This window comes from Podarcis bocagei (assembly GCF_964188305.1).
Source record: "Podarcis bocagei genome assembly, chromosome: 6".
Classification (NCBI taxonomy): domain Eukaryota; kingdom Metazoa; phylum Chordata; class Lepidosauria; order Squamata; family Lacertidae; genus Podarcis; species Podarcis bocagei.
The window spans coordinates 12,808,926-12,830,131 of record NC_138130.1 but is presented as its reverse complement, the minus strand read 5'-3'; the positions used below and the strand labels follow the sequence as shown (position 1 = coordinate 12,830,131).

Here is a 21,206-nt window from a genome sequence, read left to right as displayed (position 1 = left end):
ATTATATTTGGAACGTATTTTGTGCATGACTCATCCTTAAAAGCCTAGCGAAACTTCCTTTGCATTGGTTACCTTTGAAAACCTGGTCCTTGTTTTAATTTGACCGCTGTGTGAAATCTGATATTTGAAGGAAGGGCGTGTGTGGTGTTCATTGAATTCACCCTTCTCCTCAGACCCTTCAGAAATGCTCCTGAGGGCAGGATTCTCTGAGAAAAGTTTGGTCCTAATGCCTCATGGCTCAGGAACCGTCAGTGCAGTCCTGTGTGTATTTAAATCCTTCCTGCCTTTAGGAAAGAGAGATTAAAAGCTGTTGAGTAAAATAGTGTAAACTGGCACTGGAGTATATTGCGTGGACAGGCGGAGTCCCCAGATCCTGCACGGTCCCCCCGTCATGTGGAATAACGACTCAAGACAACGTGCTATGGGATTAAATTGGCCACAACTTTATTAAATTTCAAATGTGGGTAGACCTTGGCTCAGGCATTGGGCGTTCTCCCTCCCCGGTCCCCAGCCAGGGACCTAGGGAGCATCAGGGTTATCCAGTGTGTGGGGGGGATGGGCCGGCTCTGGAGAACATATGTTCAAGCAGAGATGGCCGCCCCCGTAACCCCGCTGCCGCAGGAGAGAGCAATGACGACCTTTCGGTGTACGGCCAAAGCCTCCCTTCAGAAAACCCCTTTAACGGGGAACCCTGGTATCGCCACCGCAAGAGGAAGATGGACAAAAGGATTCCGCCCAAGGCCTGATACCGCCAAAGTTGTGACGTTTTGCTACGGGAAAGGCGAAACCTGCCAATGCAGGGAAATTCCTTTCCGGCCCTTTAACAGCGACCTTAACGTAGCAGCGCCCGCATACCTGTGAAGAAAAGTTAACCTGCAAAACCTGTGAAGAAAAGTTAACCTGCAAAATAAGACCTTAACTGAGGGTGGGTAGGGTGGGAGAAGCTCTGGAGCCAAGTGAGGATTCCTAGGTAAGATCCTCCCTCTATTGTGTGGGCAGGTAATCCCTCCCCTACCTGGCCTGGTCTCCTTGGCAACGCTTCCCCCAGGTGGGATTGGACAACTGACTGAGGTAGGCGGAGACCTCCAGGTATCCCACCTGAGGGAAGGCAAACCAAGCCTATGCTGTTGGGGCCGCTCCAGATCTAGGGGCTGCGCACGTCCACGCAAAGGCCGCCCCCCGTTTTAAGCAGGGAGCGGTCATTTCTAAGGAGAAATGTGACCAAAGTTGTTGGTGTTGCTGCTGCTGCTGCTGCTTCTTATTCCTTACCTTCCCCTTCACTATAAGGTCCCAGGGTAGGCTTATGACAAAGTAAAAATGCAATTTTAAAAATCAGTTAAAGCAATTAACAATCACAAGAATAGGGTATCAGGATAAAGAGGCGTGGCTTCAGCATAGGCTGAAAAGTGTTTCAGCTATTTGATTTTGTTATTTTATTATTGTATTTCTATTCCACTTAATATATTAAACAAATATCTCCAAGCAGTATACAAAAAACTGAAACAACAACACAAAACTTAAAGTATTGCAGGCAGAGGGCCTTCTAGTTAGTGGAATGCCCTCCCATCAGATGTCAAGGAAATAAACAACTATCTGACTTTTAGAAGACATCTGAAGGCAGCCCTGTTTAGGGAAGTTCTTAATGTTTGATGTTTTATAGCTTGTTGTTGTTGTTGTTGTTGTTGTTGTTCTGTTGGGAGCCACCCAGAGTGGCTGGGGAAACCCAGCCAGATGGGCAGGGTATAAATAAATTGTTGTTGTTGTTAAGTTACTAATATATAAATCAATATCAAATCAGTTTCCTTCTGAAACACCCTACCTCTCAGCCTCTGGGTTCTCACACAGGGTCCGACAATGCGGAAAATAACACAATTATTTACATGTTGAGCTCAGTTCTTGCAAGTTCCAGCTGGGGGGAAAAGCCCTGATTATTATTATTTTAATTTTTAAGTAGGAAGAAACTGAAGTTCAGCTACCAAAAGGTTCTCTAGCTGTTTCTTTAAATATTACAACCCAGCCCACATCAAGCAAACATTTTGGTGAGATTGCCTGACTGGAATTTACTACATTCACAGTGCAGCCCTATGCAGATCTAATCAGAATTAAGCCCAACTGAGTTCCCAGGCCAGGTCAGCTTCAAGTCCACTGAAAAATCCTCCTGGGGAAAAAAGTTATTTCGCTGGTGGAGTAGAACCAGCCTATTGCTTTAAGCTCTCTAGCTCAAATTTGCACACACGGAGAACTCTATCCCATCATTAAATGTTAAGCATGGAAACTTTGGGGTCAGTGTTGCACTATGTAAAATAGGGTGGTAGAGGGAGAAGAAAAGAAAAAGAATGAATGAGTGATCAGGGGAGCTAAGTTCACAGAAGATAATGAGAATGAAGGCTGAAGACAAGCGGACATTTTCACACAGGATGTCTGCCCTGAAAATAAACACCTAGGCCTCTGTCTACTAAGGGAATATCGCCGCATCCTGTGTTTACTTAGGGCTTTTCCAGATGTTGTGTGTTCGCCCCTGGGAATGTGCCGCTGTGACTGAGCCGGCCAGGAAATGCTCATGTTGCAGAATGGTCGTGCATTGGCACTCAAACTGCTACTTCCAGTTTCTACAAAAGAATACAGTGTCTGTTTGTGGCCCTTGCCATGGGAAAGGGGTTAGTTTGAGTGGCGTGATGGGAACCTCTTTGTTGGTGTTCATGTTGCTCAGTGCCTGCCCACACCGTTTTCAGAGTCCACTGGTGATATGAATTGGCCCTCTCTCTTTCCCCTTCGTATTTCCAGAGACTGCATGCTATTGCTCTCCAGTGTTCAAACATGAAATACTTCTTTAAGGCACTTTCCCTTCCTATCTAGCATATCCTTCTGCAGCAAGGCCATCCCTGCCATTTTCTTTTCTGTGGTGATTGTAACTTCAGTAGGAAAAAAACTGTCTCACCCTTTATAATCCTGCTTTTTGCAGGAAAGGGTCTCCTGTGGAATAGGGCCTTTGGGGTGGCAGCACCTAGCTTTTACAATTCCCTCCTATTACACATCAGACAGACACCTTCTCAAAAGCCTTTTTGGCACCAATTGAAGGCCTTCCTTTACCAAGAAGCCTTTTTTAAATTTTCTTATCAAAGTCTGTATCTGTATTGGACTTGAAATTGTTTGGAAATGTGTTTTATTGTTGATTTCTCTTTTACATTTACTAGTACATCATATCTTCATTCCTTCCACTGAGCTCTGTGTACCAACCTAGATTCACAGGTAGCTAAAGCTTTGGTGCCAGAGCCCAGAGGCACTGGGTAAAATGAAGATGGTGACCACTGCTGCTTGACCTGGAACTTCTCCTTTTACCTCCCGGCTCTTTAAAAAAGAAAAGTGGTGTTCAGAAAGGGAGGTGCCATCACCAGCCATAGTGGGCCTTCCTGGTCTCCCTTCCTTTTGTCCCACCGTGCCCTGTGCTGATACCGAGCCTGTCTAAAATTGTCAGAGATGGTACTGTGGGTTTGTGACGATATCACCAGCCTCTGTGTCTCCTCCAGACCTTGACCAGCAGCCTGACTGGAACACCATTCAGGTTGATCTCTGACCCTGCTGGGGCATGAGAGCACAGCATGGAAAGAAAGTGGTATTCCATTGTATGTCTCAAGTTTCTGGATATGCACAGAAATTGCCTTGGGTTCGTCACTATTCAAATGTGAATATCCACATCAATCAAATTCCATCCTCCTCCAGTTTACTGATTTACCGATGCATGTTTCACCATTTAAGTAACCGTTCTCACAACCTTCAAAAATTTCGAAAGGGTGGGCCATTTCTTATCTGCAGGCAAATGAGTTTTATTAAACATCCTGTCACTATTATCTGCTTGCCTGAGATCCTGTTTTGCTTGTACTTTCTCAGAGAGATGAAAGTTTCTCCCTGAATTTTCACCACTTACTTAGCTATGGATGTGTCACAGAAACACCCCCCTCCCAGCACTTTAAGATACTAGTGTGGTTGCAGTGCTGTTGCTACACTCATCTGCAGTAAAACGCATCTCCATCAGAATGCTTTGGATTTTCTTGACTCAGATTTATGACTTAGCTTTCTAACACTGTTCCCAAGTTGTCTAGGAAAAGGAAAATCTTTAACAGACTTTTTCAGATTTCCACTTCAGGGAGTTAACTCGCCACCACTTTGAGTTACTTCTGAAGCCTACATTGTACAGTAGGGTGTGATGGACATACAGTGGTACCCCGCAAGACGAACGCCTCGCAAGACGGAAAACCCGCTAGACGAAAGGGTTTTCCGTTTTGGAGGCGCTTCGCAAAACGAATTTCCCTATGGGCTTGCTTCGCAAGACGACAGCCCATAGGGAAATCTCCGGGACAGCGGGGAAGCGCAGCGCGTCTTCCCCACTGTCCTCGGACCTCCTCCCGCCGCCCGGCTTCGGAACGACTCTCCGATGCCAGGCGGGGGGGAACGCCTCCTCCCGCCGCCCAGCATCGGAACGAAGCTCCGATGCCGGGCGGGGGGGGAACGCCTCCTCCCGCCACCCGGCATCGGAACGAAGCTCCGATGCCGGGCGGGGGGGCGGGGACACCTTCTCCCGCCGCCCAGCTTTGGATGGCTTTCCTGAAGACTTGGGGTGGGAGGAGGGTTTTCCTTCCCACCGCCAACATTCAGAATGCTGTTCTGAAAGTTGGCGGTGGGGAGGAAAAACCCTCCTCCCACACAAGCCCCGGGAACAGAGGGAAAGCGCTGCGCGCCTTCCCCTCTGTTCCCGTACCTGTCCTGAAGGCTTGCGGTGGGGAGAAAAGCCCTTCTCCGCACCGCCAGCCTGGCAAGCGGTTTCCCTAGGAACGCATTAATTGATTTTCAATGCATTCCTATGGGAAACCGTGCTTCGCAAGACGAAAAACTCGCAAGAAGAAAAAACTTGCAGAACGAATTAATTTCGTCTTGCGAGGCACCACTGTATTAAAGTGGGTGCAGTTCTGCTGTGACATATAAAACCTGTTCGTGTTGTTGTTGTTTTTCATCAGTTTGAATGCTAAATTATGCTTCCGTACTTTCAGCTGCCTTGGTTGTCTTTCTCCATTTTTAGGAGTCTTATTTCACAGTCATCTGGAGAAGGTGACTAAACGGAGAGGGAGAGATGATGCAGATATGATGACATTTGAAAGTGTATAAACAAACCTGCTTTAACAAGAGCTCATCTTAACATGAGATCGACTGTTAGAAATTGCAACGAACCAGAGATCCAATGTAGTTTAGTGCTTCCAGTCTTGGACTAGGACCTGGGAGACCAGCCTAGCCATGAAACTCACTGGGTGACCTTGGACCAGTCACAGTCTCACTGCCTAACCTACCTCAGGGGCTTGTTGTGAGGATAAAATGGGGAAGAAGAGAAACATGTCGGCTGCCATGAATGTCTCAGTGGGATATAAATGTGACAGACAAACAAATAATACAGTCTTGGTGTTTGCCTGTCCATTGTGGGTCATATCCAAGAACGCAGCAATTTTGCAGCTCATATGGCTCTTAGTTGAATATTTAAAGCCATCAGCTCTTAGTTACACCTCCTAAAGGTGAGACGATGTGAGAGCAAGCACACATTTAAAGTCCCATATGAGCAAAAGCAGCAAGGGTGGTGATGGAATCAGGAAATGCCTAAGGGATCCCTGTGGCTTCTCTCCTCCCCAACTGCCCCACCTGAAAGCTGGAAAGCTGTTTGGTTTTTTTTTCTCTCCCTAAAACAAACATGGTATGAAGACTCAGTAGCTGTATTTGTGTTGAACATGAAGCAAGATAATAAAATACTACTTTCAGAAGAGACACATGATCCCTCACCATAGGTGTTTTGCAGTGCCCCTGTTTTCCAGGGACGTCCCTGATTTGGAGAAGGTGTCCCAGTTTCTGATTTGATCCCGGAATGCCATTAGGTCCAGTCGTTGCCGACTCTGGGGTTACGGCGCTCATCTCGCTTTATTGGCCGAGGGAGCCGGCGTACAGCTTCCGGGTCATGTGGCCAGCATGACTAAGCTGCTTCTGGCAAACCAGAGCAGCACATGGAAACACCGTTTACCTTCCTGCCGGAGCGGTACCTATTTATCTACTTGCACTTTGATGTGCTTTTGAACTGCTAGGTTGGCAGGAGCTGGGACCGAGCAATGGGAGCTCACCCCATCACGGGGATTCGAACCGCCGACCTTCTGATTGGCAAGTCCTAGGTTCTGTGGTTTAACCCACAGCACCAACCACGTCCCCTCACTTTCCCTTAGGGTGTCCCTATTTTCAGTGGAGAAATGTTGGAGGGTATGGAGTTATCCAACCCCCAAGCTGTCTGAAGGTCTGAAGGCAATCCTGTACAGGGAAGGTTTTTTTTAATGTTTAATGTTTTATTATGTTTTTATATATGTTGGAAGTTACTCAGGGTGGCTGGGGCAACCCAGTAAAATGTGTGGGGTGTAAATAGTAAATTTTTCATTATGTAATGGGATGTCCTATTTTCATTGGGAAAATGTTGGAGCGTGTGCAAGACCACAAGATTTACCTTGCTGTTGTTTTTTGTTGGAAAAGCAGAATACAAATATTAAATCGAATCAATTTGGAGAGGCTTGTTCATTCAGCCCATACCTTGCATGTTATCCTGGCCAAGTTACAAGCATCACAAACTCCCTCAGAGCCAGTGTGGTGTAGTGGTTAAGAGCGGCGGACTCGTAATCTGGTGAACCGGGTTCGATTCCCCGCTCCTCCACATGCAGCTGCTGGGTGACCTTGGGCCAGTCACACTTCTTTGAAGTCTCTCAGCCCCACTCACCTCACAGAGTGTTTGTTGTGGGGGAGGAAGGGAAAGGAGATTGTTAGCCGCTTTGAGACTCCCTAGGGTAGTGATAAAGCGGGATATCAAATCCAAACTCTTCTTCTTCTTCTTCTCAGCTCAAGATGCAGGGATGTGAGGGGGAGAGTGTCTGAAGCAAACCTTTAATTTATCTTTAGAGACCACTGTCACGTGTGAAGCCGGAAAATCATGTTTGAGTTTGATGCATGCTTTTTATGCAAGTGGTGCTCACGTAGGACACAACGCGGAAGAGAAATGAAATGGGCGTGGGCTGTCGGACCACCTCTGGCATTTATTTCCTTGTCTAAATTCATGAAGCCATTTGCAAATATCAAACGCACACTTCCTCCCTTTAAATTTCCTTCTCTGTTTCTGAAACATCAGAGAGGAAGGAGATATCTCTTTACGAGAAAGGTCTCCAACTTTATTTTCAAATTACAAATTCAGTTCTAGATGGTACACTGCTATGCTTTACAAAAAATAAGGTAAGGCCATTTCTGTTTAAAGAAATAAAATTTGTCCAAAATTGCATATTTTTAAAAAAAATTAAAGGCCTTTATTGTACCAGACACACCCATGATAAAATTTTGAGAACTCTATAAAGATATCAATAGGCATCGCATTGTGCAGCCTCCTGCTGAGAAGCAAGGCAGTAATGCTTTGTAAGGAACTAAGGCTTTGGTTAACCTTGGCTCTGGCAGACCTCATTAAAATAGCAGCCTGTCAGTTTCAAGTTTTAAAATATCAGGCCTGTCAGTTTTCTATTCGGTAGAACAATCTACAATTTTATTTGGGGTGTAATGTTTTGTGTGCAGCCAGGGAAACGCTTAATTCTGCAGAATATTGGCCAATGCTGCCATCTAGAGTACTTTATGGTTCTGGGTCTATGAAACAAGGAGATGAGGCGATGAGTTCTTTAAGACAGCAGCAAAGACAACTCCTCAGACTCAGCACAATGAAATGGAAGGCTGGCAGGTTTGCTTACGTATTATAAAAATCAATTAAATAGCCTAGGTCTTCTTACTGAAGCTCAAATGCTATTTTTCTGACATGTGGAAAGTCATTTCTTCCACCATTCCAGTTGTCTGGCTTTCTACCAGAAAGGTGTGCTTTCTGCATGAAATACTGAGCAGGAATTCCTAGGATTCTGGAACATATTCTTGTTGGTGGGCCTCCCTATTGCTCTATGTGAACTGAGCAAGACCTTGAAAACCACACAAACTTGAAGGTGCATATTTCAGTAGCAGAGGGTAAGCCTCAAAGGAAATTGCCCACCATTGCTGATCATCTAACTGAGTGACTCCTGATAAGCTTCTAGGTCTTCTTATTAGGTCTTCTTACTTCAGTTTATCCTTCAAATATAAGCCTACTTTGACAAAGCCACTTCCGAACTGGCGAGGAGGTGGGGTAGTGGGCCCACACCTTCCCGACGCACGCGGGGGCTGGCTTGCAGCCTCCACGAGAATGAGGGAATCCTCGGGCGCATCAGCTCCCTACCTAGCCAATCAGCTGGTCAGGGAGGTGTGGCCTGGGCTATTTATGCCCAGCGCGCCCGAGGACCACCCTCTCTTCGCCTCTCCAGCTGATCAGGCTTCCCACCCTGCCCGCCCCTTAGTTTACTCTTCTGACCTTGCTATGGACTTCGGTTGGTCACCGTCAAGGGGCCTGGTAGGAATTTTTTCCACTTGGCGAATTGGCACCTGCCATTTGGTTTTTCGCCTATCTCGTAGCAAATCATAACAACTTCCCGGCATTGGCGGTCAGGCGTTGGTAGGGGTATTGTTATGCAAATGAGGGGGGAAGGAAGTGCCATCACCTTCCACCAAAGCAAAGGGTAGTCCGGTAAAGGATTCCGGGGGTCGTTGCCCTGTCCGAAGCCTATGGAGGTGTGGGCCTAAGGCACGCCCCCAAGCGGTGACCCCAGGGGAGATCCTAGTTGATGTACATCAGCAGGACTCCCCCTATTGGTGGTTAACCCTTACTAGTCTTCATGCAATCGGGCTGAAGCCGGTTAGCTGATAGGCTCAATGCCTAAGCCAATACCGCTCAATTCCTGCAATCAATAAAGTTGTGGCCATTTTTTTGCCCATTAACCTTATATGCCGTGTCCTGTGTCTTTATTTCTCAAGGGGGGAGGGGGACTTGCCACGCAATTTGAATTACAAGTGCTTTTCACCAACATTCACTTTTGGATGGATAATCACAAAGTCACATGCATAGGGAAGGCACAAGGGCAATTTAAATGTTATGTAGAAATGGCCTTAAGGTGAATTGAGAGCATAATCCTTTACATGCCTGCTCAGAAATAAATCTGGTTGAGTTTAGTGAAGCTACTCCCAGATAAGTGGGCATAGGATTGCAATCCCATGTGGTTTGCACCTTGTTTCAGTCTATATAGAAATTATCTTTCTATCTTTAATAGTCTCCACTATGAAGAATAATATTTGCTATTTTGTAAGTCTTGAAAAGAAAAAAATATGCACATGTGCACAAACACACGCACACAGTCTGAGTCTATTCATCTTTTCTTATCTCTTTTTAACCAAATGTCCTTCTTTTGTCTTTTTGATCAGGTAATTGACATTAAAGAAAAACTGAAGCTTTCCAAAAAGTTCTGGTCAACGTTACCATACAGTATCTGCAAAGAAGAAAGAGTGACAGCAGGCCTGTCCAATGAGGAGGACTGCTGGAATGGGCACACCAAAGCTAAGTAAGGGGGGGAGACCAAAAATATATATTAATATTTGCATCTGAAACTTCAATGGAACCATGCACTGTGAAGTGTTGTTTTGCAATAATGTGTTGAAGGTACACACACAGAAACATACCCTCCAACATTTCTCAAATGGAAATAGGGACATCCTATTCCACCTCAGGGAGCTTCTCCTATGTTTGATCTCCTGCACACATAGATGTCAAATACACATCTACACCTGTCACCTTCAGCCAATTACAACCTCTCAGCTGATCCAACCTCACAGGGTTGTTGTAAAGTAGAACTGTGAGAGGGAAGGGATCGTGTACAACACCTTCAACAGATAAATGGAATGGAATACAATTGTAGCTGGAAGCTGCCTTGAGTCCCTGTCAGGGGAAAAGGCAGGATATAATAATATAATATAACAACAACAACAACAACAACAACAACAAAAAAAAATATATTTATACCCCGCCCTTCCTGGTTCAGAAAACCGAGCTCAGGGTAGCTAATAACAAATTTAGAACACTTAATTGTAATACAACATAGAAGCAGCATAAAATACAGTATAAAAGCATGAATAACAATAAAATTCAAAGATCAATTTGGGGGAAATCCATCCAATAAGCATTAGATAGTCCCCAGGGCTAGCTGGCTGAATTAGTCCTACTTGGGCCAGCGAGGAGGCCAGGGGAGAATGAGCTGTGGGGTCTCAGAGTGGGTGATCATTCATAAACGGGGAGGGGGAGGGAAGAGAGGGAAAATAAAAGATCATACTCACATACCAGAGAGTAAATCCAATTGAACTCAGTGGAACTTAGTTCTGAGTAAAAATGCTTAGGATTGCAATGTAAGGCTGCACAGTTTTTACCCAGTTACCTGGGAGTAAGCTCCATTGAATACAGTAGGATGTACTTATGAGTAGACAATGTAAGACTCAATTGGCAACAAAGGAATTAAGAAGTTTTCAGAACTATATCTGGAAACCAGAGGCTAGGCACACTAGTACGCTTACCAAGCTACAAATCCCAGGATTCATTCTTAAACAGGCATGACAAACTGATATCAAACTAATTTCCATTTATGGTAGACATGCCTTAAAATAGGCCTCTTATATCACTGAGCAGGGGAAACCTCTAGCCCTTTCCTAACTTAAGTTTTAGGGCAAAGGAAGCTATGTGACTGTGAAGAAGTCATCATGTCAAGACTACTTGTGATTATTAAAATCACTCCTTTCTCTACAACTGCCACTATTAATTAAGAAGAGGCCAGGCAGAGTTAATTCTAGGCCATCAATTAGCAAATAACACAGAGAAGGATTGATCTTTCTAGCCCTTTATTTGAAAGGCAGCCAGGAATGCCTCATTATCAGAGATGTAATTTTATCAGGCCATAGACGACCAGGGAGCTGGGAGTGTGAAACAGCTCTTATAATGTGAATGGAACCCTAATGAACAAGTGACAATGCAATCATAGCTTTTTCTGAGCTTTTTGGTCTTTTCAGAAATACAGAGCACGATGGCCTCTGTCACTATCGGTACTCAGAAAAAGAAATGAGCAGAAACAACATTCCTAAAAAGACATCTGTGTAAAAAAATAAAAGGGAGAGAGATGTTTCGACCACAACACGTTATCACAGATTGATGCAACTTTACAAAACATGTTTCATCAAAATTAAAAGTCTTTGAAATAAACAAAAAAAAAGTGAGACACTATTTCTGTATAATTGGGTCAATTATGTGTGGATTTTGTGAAACCTATCCAATTAAAAAGGAAGCAGGTACATATTAATTTAAAAATATCCCACACCTCTTTATACCATTCTTCCATTTTATATCCACCTTGCCCCTTCCAATTCCTAGCTATCATAATTTGTGCAGCTGTCAATAAATTTGTGAGCAAGTCCTTCATAGCCTGCGAAACTACTACCCCATCGTAAATTAATAATAATGCTACCTCTGGACTTTCGGTCAGCTTTAAATTAACATGTGCCATTTGTTAGGATATTTCCATTCCACCTTAAAAGGGAGCAGGCTTTGTGAGTCACAGAGTCTGCGCATGTCCTGTTCACAGGATGTTTATGTTTCCTATTGCTTTCGTTTTCTCTCTGTCGGAGACACTGACGCAGCCAGTCATGTCTTTCTTTGTTCTGATCAATGCTGAATAAAGCTTGTAAATAATGCTCTCCTGAGTGCAACTTTTGGCTGTGCATTATCTGCTGACAGAGTGTGCATGAGCTCTAGATGTTGGGCTATTTTCTAGAAACTCATGTCGCTAATTGATGATACTGCGTGCCTACGGGAGATCGATGGATCGTCCGGCAAACGGTTTGGGGCCATGATGGACTTTATCTCCCTGGCAGTATCCCAACACCATTAAGGCAAGGCGGGGAATATGTAGAAGAAATGATTTCAAGGAGATATGGAAGGTGTTTGTAGAATTTGTACTGTTAAACAGAAAGGGGTCGAAGCATCGCAAGAGGTGTTGAAATTGTGGGAGGTTGGATAGTTAGAATGGAATGGTCTTGGTGGTAGGGTGCACATTTTTATTTTTTTATTTATGATTATTGCTTTGTCAAAATAAAATGAAAAGAAAAGAAAACAAATACCAAAAAACTTAAAAAAATATGTCCCTTTTTATTATTATTTATGCCTCTGAGATGGGGTGACTTCCTTGCTCCTCCAGCATCATGTGTTGAACTTGCACATCTTCCTGGCCAAAGCCTAAGCATGTAGACTTCTCTAAGAGCATGAACTTGATCACTCTGGGCTCCAGCTCCCATAGAGGTCTACACACATAGGCTTCCCCCAGAAACACCCATGTTTAACATGCAGATGTTGAAGAGTGGGGCAAGAAACCCATCCAGCCTTTGAGGTCGGACGCAGGAGTGCAGTTTTGCACCGCCTTTGACCTTAACATGATCAATACATAGACAGAAGGTATCTGACCTATCCATCAGTTCAGTGGAGATGAGATTTAATGCAGACTTTCAGTACAGTGGTGCCTCGCAAGACGAAAAGAATCCGTTCTGCGAGTCTCTTCGTCTTGCAGTTTTTTCGTCTTGCGAAGCAAGCCCATTAGCGGCTTAGCGGCTTAGCGGCTTAGCGCTATTAGCGGCTTAGCGGGCTTAGCAGATCAGCTGATAAGCGGTTTAGCGGCTTAGCAGATCAGCTGATAAGCGGCTTAGCGGATCAGCTGTTAAGCGGCTTAGCGGATCAGCTGTTAAGCGGCTTAGCGGATCAGCTGTTAAGCGGCTTAACGGCTTAGGATCAGCTGATAAGCGGCTTAGCGGCTTGGGGAAAAGGGGGGGAAAGGGGGGAAACCCGCAGGAACTCGCAATACATTTTCGTCTTGTGAAGCAAGCCCATAGGAAATTCGTTTTGCGAAGCACCTCCAAAACGGAAAACCCTTTCATCTAGCGGATTTTCCATCTTGCGAAGCATTCGTCTTGCGGGGCACCACTGTATATAGGTTGCAATCCTATCTTCTTCCTTCTTTGGCGAACACTTGTAGCCGAGTCAGGTTGTCTTCCATAAACACAGTTTTAACAGTGAATCCGCAAGTGACTGTGGAGGCCAATTCTGGATCCACACGTCCTTCCACAGTGGGGACATAGGTTTCCAGGCAGGAGTTGATCACAGTGAGGATTTGCCAAATGTGTCTTCCTCTTAGCACATTTCTCCCTTTCGTTCTGACTTCGAGCAACTTCAAAGCCCATGACACCTTTAGTAAAGTGTTTTACCAGTTGTCGGTGTCTATACTACATTTTCTTCTATTTGCCTTGAGAGAGTCTTTAAAACTCTTTTGTTGACCACCAGCATTACACTTTCCATTTTGAAGTTTGAAATAGAGTAGTTGCTTTGGAAGACAATAATCAGGCATCTGCACAACATGACCAGTCATGTGCTATCCTATATGCCTCTGCTGGCAGTGATGAGCCCCACAAGTGCATCAGCCACCACTGTGCGAAGCCAACAGGCAGCCTGTGCTGTGCTAGGAGGCAGAAGTCCTTGAAACAGGGCATTTGGGGCTGCTACACTCTTGCCAGACCCAACTTCGTGCCCACTCTATGGGACTGATCCCCACCCCCAATCTTGAGGGACTGGGCCCCACCAGACCTCCCCAAGATGGCGGAGGGCCTTGCACACACAACCAGCACCCCCCCCCCTTGTTACACGGAACTTGGTGCCTCTGCCAGTTTGGATTTCTCTGCCCATTAGTTTCATTTAATTCCCATTGAAATCATCAAGGGTTGAGTCATGGCTAACTGTGTTCAGTGGAGCTTACTTCTTAGTCTGTGGCTCTGTGTGTTTAGAGCACATTCCCTGCTCAAAGAATACTAGGAACTGTAGTTTGTTCAGGGGGTTCAGGGAATTGTAGTTCTGCGAGGGGTGGGCTACAATTCTCAGGATTCTTTTGGGGAGGTGCTTTAAATGTATAATGTGTGCAGTATTTAGGATTGTAGCCTTAGTTTAAATCCGATCCATAGCTTTTAGTTCATAATATTGACAGTGAAGGGAATTAAAATGAGATTATTATTCTTTATCTAAAAGCACTTCCTCTGAGGCACAGATGCAGATGGTTTGTGCCAGTTTCCCTGTGCTTCTCACATAACATTTTCTACACTTTCAGGCATTCATTTCTGTCACGGCATGTTAATAATATTAACAGAGTTTACATTAAACCCTGTCAAAATATTATACAGTTCCTTCTTTAATGCAGATACATATTTTTTGAAAATCCTTTTCTTTCCTATCTCCCTACCTAAAAAAACCCCCTGCATTAACCACAATACATTTCTTAATTGCTACTAAGCAAAGTGCTTTCCTAAATGTGTAAACCAGCACAGTATATCATGATCATCATCATCATCATCATCATCATCATCATCATCATCATCATATATTACATGTAAAGCCTGCCTGACTGGGACTCACGGCTTATTCAGTTCCAAACGGTGGGTTTACTGGTGAGCTAAAGTGACCATTCTGAAAAACAGGTTGCCTGTTCCTTTAAAAAAGAAAAACTTTTAAAAGACTAACGGGATTGAGTGAGTGGTCATGGAGGCATGTTTGCAGCAAATGCTGCATATACATTGGAATGACAAATTGAACTTTCTGGCTTTTTGTGTCAGGGACTAGTGAAATTTCTTGGTCATGGCATATCATTCTGATGCCGTTCTTCATTCTGATGCACAGATACCTCCCAGAGATCATGAATGATGGGCTCACCAACCAGATCAACAATCCTGAGGTTGACGTCGACATCACCAGGCCCGACACCTACATAAGGCAGCAGATCATGGCCCTGAGAGTCATGACGAACAAACTCAAGAACGCGTACAATGGGAACGATGTGAATTTTCAGGATACAAGTAAGATCTTGCGTCATTCAACTTCTCTTAATCGGGTCCCTTACAACAGCAGTGCTTAATGGGGTAGAAAAGTATTCTTCAAGGATGTTCTTAGTCGAAACCACTGGCTGAGATGCTGCAATGTCCACTGTGATCCATTTATACATTATTTTTGGATGAAAACTTCCTTGGGACCAGGAAACTGCCTTGACCCATCTCAGTGCTGTTTACATGCTAGCTCTCTGAGGTCTCATGGGGAGAGGTCTGTCCTTCCTGGCCTCCAGAGATCTTCCAAGATATTGTTGGCCCATAACTTCCATCATCCATGACAGTTGGCCTTAAAAATAATAATAATAATTTTATTATTTGAACCCATAAACCAAAATCTGCTTGTTCGTGTGTTTTATTTATCCACTTGGGGACCTAGGTCATGGGGCCTTGGCACGCAATTATTTATCTCCTTGACATATGATGGGATGCCATTCCACAGGGCGGGCGCCACTACCAAAAAGGCCCTCTGCCTGGTTCCCTGTAACCTCACTTCTTGCAGTGAGGGAATCACCAGAAGAACCTCGGCGCTGGACCTCAGTGTCTGGGCTGAATGATGGGGGTTGAGACATTCCTTCGAGATAAACAATTATACAGTGGTACCTCGCAAGACGAATGCCTCGCAAGACAAAAAACTCGCTAGACGAAAGGTTTTTTCGTCCGCGATTTGCCTCGCAAGACGAATTTCCCTATGGGCTTGCTTCGCAAGACGAAAACGTCTTGCGACTTTGTTAAGCCGTTTAAACCGTGCTTCGCAAGACAGAAAATTTGCTAGACGGCAAAAATTGCGGAACGAATTAATTTCGTCTTGCGGGGCACCACTGTATGGCTTTTCGTAGACATCTGAAGGCAGCCCTGTTTCAGGAAGCTTTTAATGTTTGATGTTTTGGTGTGTTCCTTTATATTTTGTTGGCTGGGGTAACCTAGTCAGATGCACAGGGTATAAGAAATAGATGGTGGTGATGATGATGATGACGATGAAGATGACGATGATGACATTCTCCCTCTCCCCTCCACTCCCGCAGGTGAAGAGACCAGTGGCTCGGGAAGTGGAAGCGGTTGCACGGATGACATTTGTCCCACAGAGTTTGAATTCATCACCACAGACGCACCCCTCGTTGATTCAGACAGAAGGGAAGTGGACTCTTCTTCAGCCTGTCAGCCCAGTTGGTCAGCACTCACGTGGTTTGTCATCTGCCTGGCTCTCCTACTGCAAAAACAGTGCAGATAATCCTGGCTCTGGTCAGCGATGACTGCCTTTTAGCTTTCGGAAAATAAAAACAAAAACAGTCAACTTTCTCTTTTTCTTATGCTCTTGGGCAACGGACCATGCCACAAATACTTACAGTTTTCTACTAGAAGAGAGCGGCACTGCAACCTGCTCCCCTTTGTGCATTTCCAAAGAGCACCAGGTGCCAGAGTGACCTTTCCCTGATTCCTTCAGATAGCTGGGATGAAGACGCTGTCCGCTCCTCAGCAAGATCTCTTTTTCTCACGTTTTTATTACAGGAGACTTTTCAGAGCTTCATTTGCTTTTATGCTGCAGGAAGAAAAAGGGGGGAGGCGGGAAAGGGTTAAGGGTACAAAGTGTGGGTTTTCCATTACAAAGAAAAAAGAGAAGAGAAACAAAATAAAGAATGTCCGTCCCCCCCACCAAAAAAAAATCAAGCTAAGTCCAAGGCCCCCCAAAATAGCAAAATGTGACTTCAAACATATACATAAAAAAAACCAAGGAGTGCTTCTGTACCGCACTTAAGATCACCGAAATGATCTTTACTATTGAGGGAGTATCTTTTATATTTTGTATTATTTGTACTCCATTGGCCATAAATAGAAGACTTGCCAAGAGGTCCAAAACAAAGGCAGAAATAAGTCTACTAATCAAGGAACATCATTCGTCTCAGAATATTCACGTTGTTTAGCACACTTCTGATTTGAATTCTAACACTCTTTGTCCTAGCTGGTTTTACCCTTTAGCCATGGTATGTAATTGAAAAAGGCACCCACTAAGTTGCCCATCACCATCTGGTTTGTAGCAAAGTCTTAACAACGCTTGAAAAGTTTTAACTCGAGGGTTTTGACATAAAAACTAATCTCTTGCGATAGAATCTCTCCTTTTTCTTTAGCTGCAGGTTTGGCATCAAGTAGAAATTCCTGCAACTGTATTCATTACCTTAACCAAATGGCAGTTTTCAAAGGAACTGATAACAGTAATTGGATCAATATGTTAGTTTTGCATAGAAACGGCATCCTTCGTATCTATTAGTTTCTGTATCAGAAGGGAACTCTGTTGCTAAAACGTCGACACAAGTATATATATATATATATAGTACTGACATGGAAAATTTCTTTCACTTTTTTAGTCTTAGTATGATCATCTATTTTTATATATATGAATATTATATATATATATATAAATCACAGATTTTAACTTCTTAATTACAAGCTCAGGGTTGACACATCTTTGTATGGGGGGGAAATGTTTTGTCAACCGGCTTTTATTTTTTGTTGTTCTGCTTAGGAAGAGTCGTCTTTTCATAACTGGCAAGTGCAAGAATCAGAAAGGGAACTTTTCTGCATTTTCATTGGTCCATTTCTTTACAGAGTTGCAAAGGGGTGTCTCTCTCTCCCTCTTCTGTGTCTGTGGAATTTGCGCGAGCACGTGCAACGTGGACATGGAAATGCAGTGTGACTTTGTGGTGGCAATTTGTACTCTTGTGTGCTTCCTTCAAAAGTCAGTTTGACTGCCTCCATGGTGATAGCAGCCCCAGGATGAGTCTGGGTAGCAGGATCTGATGTAAAAGAAAGTGTTCGAGCCCAGGGCTGTGATCCTGCTCACATGCCCATAAATATTATGCTCCTTTGCTACACTGCTATCGGCGATCCTATTGATAATGTCTGAAAAGCCTCTGTGTGTGGTATCACACCTGTGTACCAGGAACGGGGAGGCTAAGATGGATCATTAGCATGTTGCAAGGTGAGATGTCAAAGGCACTGGGTGCAAATGGAAGCAGCAGGGGCTAGGATATCAGCATAAATTCTCACCCCCTTGCCATGCTAGGCATAGTGTAAAGGTAGCATGGCAAAGGAGGGGGGAGATTTATGCAGATGCCCTAGCCCTGCCCCATTCTCAGAGGGGCCTAATGATAAACATGAGTGAGCAGGCCCAAACCGGATCCTTGTTACCTTCCATGTCTTCACAGAAATCCAAGTGAGTTCAAAAGGGCTTACTCCCGTGTAAATAGGTTTAGGATTACAGCCTCATTGAAAAGGGAGTCGTTACAAATAGATGGCCCAGTTTGGATTGCTATTCTAACAGAGAGAGAGCACAAAGTGGAACACTTTCAAGGAAGCTGCTCACGTTGCTGTTGAGGCTTTGACCGTATGAATTGTACATGTTTCAAAATAATCATCTCCTCATCTCATTATAATTAGCTATCGATTTAGTAATGAAAGTAGTAGGCGCACCGCACAAATGTATAAAGTACACTTACGCACTTTTACACTCCCCTTTCCCCCTAAAATGAGCATATATGCAGCTAATGATTAAATGCTACGACCCGTAGGTAAACAAAAGGCAGAGGTTTTGATTCTCAAAAAGAGGTTTATTCTGGGTTTATTATTATTATTATTTAAAATGTTATACCCCCCCAACCCTGTCAACCCCCATTCGCAGTTACATGGTGGTAGTGGTGGTTGCTTAAGTAAAGGCACCTTTTGACTGTACATCAGCCGTTGAATCTTTCTTGGACTGAGCATTTTTATAGGTTACACACAAACTCAGAATTTCTAGTTGAGAATATGGATATAATGGACTGCCTTGTTTGTGGTTAGGCCAATGGTCCATTTACTATCTGCTCTGACTGGCAGGCTGCAGCTCTGTCTCAGGCAGAGACTACTTAAGGGATTTTTAACTGAGCATGTAAGTGGTTGAACTTAGGGCCTTATACGCACCTATCCTGTCCCACTGAGCAATGGCCCTTCCCTTCACCTGCCTAAGGTGTTAAGAAAAAGGATGCAGTAAACACCATAAGCTGATTCCTCACAAGTAACTTCATCTACCTATGAATGCTAAACCATCTTCTTTGTCACAGAGAGAGCCAGCAGTTGATCACCCTACAACTAATTGTATCCCATTTATTTTTAAGTTTATTGATTTATGTTTACCATCTTGATTTATGTTTACCATCTTATCTTGTAGCTCACCCTTATTATCCTTGGGGACGCGGGTGGTGCTGTGGTCTAAACCACTGAGCCTCTTGGGCTTGCCAATCGGAAAAATCCCTGCGACGAAGTGAGCTTCCATTGCTCTGTCCCAGCTCCTGCCAACCTAGCAGTTCAAAAGCACCCCAGTGCACATAGATAAATAGGTACCCCTGCGGCGGGAAGGCAAACGACATTTCTGTGCGCTCTGGGTTTCGTTGCACCAGAAACGGTTGAGTCATGCTGGCCACATGACCCGGAAAGCTGTCTGTGGACAAACACCAGCTCCCTTGGCCTGAAAACAAGATGATCGCCGCAACCCCATAGTCACCTTTGACTGGACTTAACCATCCAGGGGTCCTTTACCTTTACCTTTTTTATTATCCTTGGACACTTCAGTACACTTATCCAGCATGTTCCAGCATGCCAGGATTCTTCTTGGGCCTTTGCCAATGTAATGAGATATTGATAAAACAGAGTCCAGTTTCACTTTCATCTAATTATGCTATAGGTAAATATAATATAACCCCATGTATCCTCGTTCAGATTCTCTGCTATTCCACATTACAACTCTTTGGCACAGTTGAGACAAGTGGCAAGAGAAATGGTAGAGCCCTGTTTTTTAAAAAACAAAAACAAAAAACATAGTCCACTCTGTCATATGATTTGCCTTCTTCTAAAATGGTTTCCTCTTCACAGGCATTTCTTAGGAAAGCGTTATGGGGCTGCCCTCCACTCCGTTGCCCCTTACTGCAGACTCAGTCCGCTTCTGGGCAATCGGACAGTCTTGCCTTGATACTAGAACTGTACAGCAACTTCTGCTGTGTGGACCAATCTCATTCCACTGATGTCTGTAGGAAGGAACCACATGGGCCAAAGATGGCTGCTCGGTTACTTTTTCCCTACCAGCTGATACACAAAGGTGCCACTTCACTGGCCTGTCACAGATGCTTCCTTTCTACAAACATTAACAGAGCCACGTGAGATCCAGTCGCATCAAAATAGCACTCACACAGCACTGCATTAACATACGACTTGGTCTGAGTATTCCTAGAGTTGGTAGTAACCCAGCTGCATATTCGGTGTCGCAAGAGAACAAATGGTGATGAAATGAGGAGTCATAATGCAGCCATAATGAGTTTCTCAAGAGAGGGCAATTTTTATCCGGATTCAGGGTGGCATCCATTCACGAAGATGCCATGTGCTATGCAATAGTAATGGTTCTACTTCCCCATCCTGAGATTGGCATTGGCTGAGGATGCCAGGTAACATGGAAATAAGGTAACATTGCCTCCATCCATCATGTTTTGGTCGCAGTTCATTGATTAGCATGTGAGTTAAATCAGGGATGAATTTGTCCGGTCATAGTTCTCTGTTTATTTCTCCACAGTAGATATGGTGATCGCTTTGTGCGAGATGTGCACATAATTCTCCAATATTCCCTAAAGCTTGAATTTTCTCTTTTTTTCACACCTCAGATTGTCTTGGAATGTGAAGGAGCTATTAAATCTACAGAGCGTGTTGGATTTTGGAGTTAGGAAATAAAAATTTAAAAACCTGGTGCTTCTAAATGCAAGTTTCTATATCATTTGAAGTGCCTCTCTTTACACTTTCTTTGCTTATAATAACTATTTGTCTACAGGAAATGTGGAATTATTTCAGTGCCATAATTCAAACGGTTCTCTTCTGTTTATGGTGAGATACAGCGAACAAAGCTTAAGTTGTTTTCACAACGAGGTCGCGTTAATAATCATGCAATGGCTGGGGCAGCATATTTGAAATCCCTTAGAATATCATAGTGTTTTTTTATTAATGCAGCATCATAATTAAATTGGATGTGGAAATTACATGGTTATGGTTGCAGATAATTGTATGGTAGTTGTCCTAACCATCCATACCAACTAGAAACAGAACGCTTCCCAAGGATTTTGCTAAATTTTGTTTGGGAGGAAAACCCTATTCATTAGTTCCACTTGCAATGCAGATATAATTTTCCCCTCCTTTTTCCCCTTAGGTGTTGTTTCTGCTCCAGTTCCACAAACTAGGTGGCCCATCTATGAGGCTTTAGTGCCGCCGCCACCTTGGTAAATACC

General features: G+C 44.1%; 1 protein-coding gene across 2 annotated transcripts in view; it reads left to right on the top strand.

Annotated features, from left to right (window-relative positions):
* Nucleotides 1-20,684, top strand: part of GPC6 (glypican 6) — an 809,956-nt gene extending 789,272 nt beyond the window's left edge. For both annotated transcript variants that reach the window (XM_081198452.1, XM_081198451.1), the window contains 3 exons: nucleotides 9,385-9,521; nucleotides 14,708-14,883; nucleotides 15,936-20,684. In XM_081198452.1, coding sequence (XP_081054578.1) covers nucleotides 9,385-9,521; nucleotides 14,708-14,883; nucleotides 15,936-16,141 — 519 coding nt within the window. In that variant the 3' untranslated portion in view covers nucleotides 16,142-20,684. The remainder of the gene's footprint in view (nucleotides 1-9,384; nucleotides 9,522-14,707; nucleotides 14,884-15,935) is intronic.
* The last annotated feature ends 522 nt before the right edge of the window (nucleotides 20,685-21,206 follow it).